Source organism: Plectropomus leopardus, chromosome 2 (assembly GCF_026936395.1).
Source record: "Plectropomus leopardus strain MGB_pleo_1.0 chromosome 2, ASM2693639v1, whole genome shotgun sequence".
Lineage (NCBI taxonomy): Eukaryota > Metazoa > Chordata > Actinopteri > Perciformes > Serranidae > Plectropomus > Plectropomus leopardus.
In genome coordinates this window covers 145,978-151,791 of record NC_142177.1, presented here as the reverse complement: position 1 = coordinate 151,791, position 5,814 = coordinate 145,978, and the positions used below count along the sequence as shown (strand labels likewise).

Here is a 5,814-nt window from a genome sequence, read left to right as displayed (position 1 = left end):
ATAAAATGTTTTATACTAAATTGCATTTGCTCTGTTTTTAAGTAGCTAGATCAAATGTAGTGCTGCCATTAGATTGCTATATTGAAAGCCAAATACTGTGAATTAAATTTACAAGACAGGGCTGTAAATGGAAATGAAAATCACAGAATAGTAGTGTAATAAAAATTACAGTAATAATAGATATCAATATGAAATTGCTGTAAATGGAAATAAAATCACAGAAAAGTGCTGTAATTAAAATTACAGTAATAGTAGATATTAACATGAAATTGCTGTAAATGGAAATGAAACTCACAGAATAGTACTGTAATTAAAATTACAGTAATAGTAGATATTAACATGAAATTGCTGTAAATGGAAATGAAAATCACAGAATAGTACTGTAATTAAAATTACAGTACTATTTTGTAAATGATATTTACAGTAATACTGCTGTAAATTTACAGCAATTAGCTGGCTACTCTGCTGCCAGTAAATTACCGTAAATTTACAGTTAAATTTTTTACAGTGTAATGAAAATTAAAGGTATAACCCAAACTAGGGAGTGCTGTGAACAGATCAACTTTGACAGTGTGAGGGGGTTGGTGGAAGGGTACCTGGATGGTATGAAGGGGGAGGCGGTGCTTGAGACCCCTCAGCACAGCATTAGAAGGGATAAAAAAGGGTTTCTGTTGAAAAACCACTCGAAAAAAAAGTTTCGAGTGGTTTATGATAAAAGACGTCTCTTCCCTGACGGGAAGACTCTGCCTTTTGGTTATTAGATTTTTATTTTTATTTTTTTCACAGAAAAAAAGAAAAGAAAAAATGTCACACCATGCCATGATGGAGGAGGTTGAATTTGATCCTAGACTGAAAGTGCCATTTTCATGTCTTATAGTGGGACCCAGCAGCTGTGGGAAAAGTTATTTTGTAAAAACTGTACTGGAAAACTGTGAACGTGTGATGAATACTGTACCTCAGAAAATTGTGTGGATTTTTACTTCATTCCAGCCTATGTACGATGAACTGCGGAAAATGAATAAAAAGATTAAATTCATCGAAGGGTTGCCTGATTCTTTTGAGGAATTTGAAGATACTCTGGTCATCCTGGACGATGTTATTTTTCAAGCCTCTGATCATCCTGAGGTGGTTAAAATTTTCACACAATACCGACATCATAAAAATATGTCGGTCATGATGTTGACTCAGAATGTATTTCATCAGGGTAAATACAGCCGTACTATCAGTTTAAACAGCAATTATATGGTGTTGTTTAAAAACCCCAGAGACAAATTACAGATGAATATTCTAGCTCGTCAAATTTTTCCTTCACAAAAAGCTTTTTTCTTGGCAAGTTTTGAAGATGCCACCAAAGAACCCTACGGGTATTTAATCCTGGATCTCACACCATCCTGTCTAGAAAGATACAGACTGAGGAGTGGTTTACTTCCTGACCAGTGGCCCGTCGTCTACCTGCCTAAAGCCAAGTAGGTCATCATGTCACAGCGTATAAAAAGGAACGCCGTCTTACTAAAAGCTTTGTACCACGCCACGCCTCAGAAACGTAAAGATATCATAGCCCACTGCTCCCCCGACTTTCTCCAGGCGTTGTGTGAGATTGCTTTAAATCTTTTAAAGGGGAACATTCCCCTCTCTACTTCTCAATACAAAAAACTGAAACGTCAAAAAAAAATCATCAGACTGCTGGCCGATAAGAAAACTAGTTTGAAACGCAAACATCTGGTTTTGAAGAAACAGACGGGGGGATTTATTTTTCCTCTGCTGTCAGCAGCCGTACCTCTTATAGGGAATCTTTTAGGAGGCTTGATTCAGAGAAAATAGAAGGAAAAGAAAAGATGGCCAAGGTGAACAAAATGTTTCTCATTTCACCCCATGAGATGAACAGGCTCACCCGAACAGAATCCTCCTCCTCCATCAGACAGACGGCTGAAGATGATTTGGATGAAAGAATGAGAAGGATACTCAATGAGAAGGGGATAAGTTCCTATGAAAAACTGAAGAGGTATGAAGCTTTGCTGCACAGATATCTCACTCTTATGAGACAAGGTCAGAATGATGAACGTAGGGTTACTCTGCGTCTGCAGCGTCTGCAGCATGAACACCCGCTTGATCACCCTCCTGAATCTACGTCCACATCCGTCCAAACATCTGACGGGACTGACGGGCCTGACAGGACTGTGTCTGCATCTGCCCAGACACCGGATCCCGTATTGGAATCATCAGGAGATGCGGCGAGCGAGGTCATAAAAAATCTACCCCCACGCTCCCGTAAAAATGCACGGTACATTATGCAGAAATCATCGGAAGGCGATGTGGACTGGACCTCGAGGGGTGAATTTGTTTATAGGGGGAACGTAGTAAAAGGTTCTCATATCATGGATTTATTCAAAAACCTCTCGCAGACTTATAAAAAACCTCAATCTCCTCCAAAAGGATGGATAAGTTTCCTAAATACCTTGGCTGAAGTAAACATCCCCTTATCTATGCTGAGTAACCGTTTTGCACGTGAGCAATACAGGCGTCTCAAAACGATCGAAGATAAAGATGAAGAGGAATTTGGAGAAAAAACACCCCGTCTACGTTCAAAGAGAAGAATAATTTTATCCCCCAGATGGACGACGTTGGATTGATTTTAAAAAAATTTTTTTTATTGTTTTATTTTCACACACACACACACACACACACACACACACACAGTGGTATACGTTTCTGCAGAATAAATAAATAAAAAATGTTTTTCGTTAAAATGTTTATTGTTCTTTGATTTTTTTTTTTACATGCGTTCTACATGCGTTTTACAAGCGTTTTACACACATCTCTAAACATTTGTAAAGAGCAGGCCCCGTGATGAAAATTCAGACCTCTTTGACGTTGAGCCAGGCAGCTTCGATAATTATTCACAAAATGAGATACCTTACGATCGTTTCTTAAGACGTCGTCCTCATAGAGAGACAATATTTCTTTATAAGATAATCCGCAGGCCCTATGGCAGAGATAAAAAACACAATGCTGCCCGCAAACGATGGACAGAGGGTGTTGAAGCTGACGGTCATGGTGCAGTATTTTCTCTGAACGATTTTCCAGAAACTCCAAGATGCTGGAGGGGTAGTGTGGAAAATCAGGGGGGTGTCCGTAAGAGTCAAAAAAGGTGGCAGAGCCATCCTGTTCCAGAGTCAGAGCTAACCAGTGTTCTCCAGGCAGGTGTGAGGGGTGAGTGTTGACGATGAAGTAGGCGGGAGCTCGAAACTCAGGATTCAGTAAGGGTAGCTGGTCAGAAGCCCACACCCCGCAGAATACATCTCCTAGCAGTTGATGCAAAAGATGTTCCAGCTGACGATTATCCATTTCAGTTTATTTTATTTTAATAATAATCCACCAGCACCTGTCTTTTAGCATTGATCTCCAGAATGGAATTGTAACAAGTATAGACGATGAGTGTGGTGGTCTGAGGCAGGGGGACCCTGAATCTCATCTCCAGCCTCAAATTTCCGTTGGAAACGGGAGACAGGGCATCTGTGTCATCGGTCGGTTCGAGATTGAAAGCAAACAGAGCATACCCCTCGTTAAATTCCCTGCGATCGATACTCAGAGGTAAATCTTTGAGGTGTCTCCCCGTGGCTGTAAACATGTGGTAAAACTCTCTGACTGAATTCCCTCTATCAAACTTGGGTTGAAAGGCTTTAGCAGGAATCTGTCGACCGTCCTGACAGAGCGCCAGGTACTCCACATCATAATGTTTGAAATTAAAGGGTGACAGGTCCCTCCTGCCTGTGAAGGCGTCGTGGTGAACCATGCCGAGAACGACGTATTTGGGGATCGCTCCGAGAAAGAGGTTCTCTTGGTTACAGATCCTGGAATTCTCAGGGATGGAGTAGGTTTTCACTGTAACGCGTGAGAGGGGGTAGAGGGCATTTCCTTTCAACAGGGCTGTCTCATGACCCAACCTGATGGCCGGAGAAACTGTGACCTTTTTGACAAACAGGGAGGCGGCCATTATCTTCAGGGCAAACTCTGAGATGCGTGTTCCCATCAGACAGAAGGCATCGTTGCTGCGTATCAGTTTAATTCTCAAATCTACCGAGTTTGGCAAAAGTCTCTCGCAGAAAAATATGTCGGCGTGAAGGGGGCCCAGCAGATCCACTTCTTTAGACTGATCCGTGAATACGGCTCTCTGAGTAAGACCTCTATTAGGCCCGTTTGACGTGACTATCGAATCTATAGCACCCGCAGTGTCTTTGTAAAATAGACCGGCGCTGAATTGACTCTTTAACGTATCTTCAGAATAGTTGAGCAGAGTCTCGATCATGGCTCTGTAAGGATGTGTGGAGCTGGACTGTGAAATCAATCTATCTCCCAGAATAACGTCGCATTGGCTGAAAATCGTATTCAGAGGATAATTAATGAGTCCTACGGCCGTATCAGCGGGGATCTCGGCTCCATCCTTCTCTGTAATTTTCACTCTGAGATGTAGCAAGGTATCGTTCAGATCAAGATACTTTTCACCGTCTCCGGGGATGAAGAATTCGATGGGAGAGTTGTCACTCAGCGCTGAGAGGGGTTGACATTCTTGATATTTTTTATCCTCTATGGATAATTGTGTCATAGGAGCAGAAAATAGATCCAGTTCAGCCAGGGTGCACTCGGGTGATTTCTGGTGTAAAAGAGCCATGTTTTTCTTTCTTCCTTCTTAAAAAGTTCTTAAAAGATATCGGAGCTCTGAGCAGACTTCCTTCTCTCGACACCGTCACCCTTGACTGATTTGCCTCTTTTACGTTTTGCTCGTTTTTTAGAGGAAAAAACTCTATCGCCCGGCGGGCGTTTCTTCGTCCTACGAGATAAGACCATAATACCTCCCGAGCCCTCTTGATTTTTCTGTTCCGTCAGTTTTCCCATCACTCTTTTGACCGCGTCGGCCGCTATGTTTGTGGCGGCTGTTTTAAGATGAGGTTTTGCCACGGCAAAACCCGTCTTCAGTAGAGGAGATACGAAACGAAACAATTTTGAAAAGATAGAACCTATACCTCTCCCGTACATGACCGGGGCTCCGTAAAAACCGGGTAGAGACCCTCCCGCTTGACTTTCATAATATCTGACAAAACGATGAGGATCCTCTTTGAGGCGTAGCGTAGCCATCTTTTTATTGAACCGGCAGAGAACGCTGAACGGGTTTGAAGTGCAGCTTGACGATCGTTTTCCCGTAAACAAAGTCCACGTACTTGTTGCGATCCGTTTTAATTTCAATGTGGATGGTTTTGAGGTAGTTTTTTGAAACAGGCAGGTAATGCACCTTATTATACCTGAGACTGACCACGTCTCCGAATTCTCCTTTCACGTTCACTACACCCAGCAGGGGTGAGTAACTATCACCGACCGTTTGAAACTGGACGCAGTCGGTGTAGAGGAAGAGGCTATAAGTGCCGGCGTTCAAGTCGCAGGGGAAGGGACTAGAGCGCCCTGACAGAGTCCACCATTCGTTGACTTTTATTCCCAACATATAAGCCAGAGGGGGATAGGCTCGGATTTTATATCGGCCTTCGCCTTTGACATCCAGGCATTTGGTCAAATTGTTGAAAGAAGCTTCGAAGGAGGGGTCGTACTTTTTGACCGCCGGGACCAACTGATCCAGGAGATCTTTAGGACGCTGGTAATACCCTCCTCCTCGAACGAATTTAACACTCACCAAGGGTTGAGGTTCGTCGATCGTTTGGTTCAGTTCAACGTAGCCCAAGTCCTTGGGTAAATTGTACCAGGTTCGGGGATAAATGAACTCACACAGACCCACCATCCATTCTCCACTCAGTTCAATAGGTTTAG

At 42.7% G+C, this 5,814-nt stretch overlaps 1 protein-coding gene across 1 annotated transcript; it reads right to left on the bottom strand.

Moving 5' to 3' along the window:
• Nucleotides 1-2,110: 2,110 nt before the first annotated feature.
• On the bottom strand, nucleotides 2,111-5,133 carry LOC148190107 (uncharacterized protein F54H12.2-like). Its single transcript, XM_088072159.1, has 4 exons — nucleotides 5,022-5,133; nucleotides 3,383-4,548; nucleotides 3,048-3,267; nucleotides 2,111-2,187 (listed from the first exon to the last, which is right to left on the bottom strand). The coding sequence occupies exons 1-4, from the start codon at nucleotides 5,131-5,133 to the stop codon at nucleotides 2,111-2,113; spliced, it is 1,575 nt and encodes a 524-aa protein (XP_087928285.1).
• Between the last annotated feature and the right edge of the window lie 681 nt (nucleotides 5,134-5,814).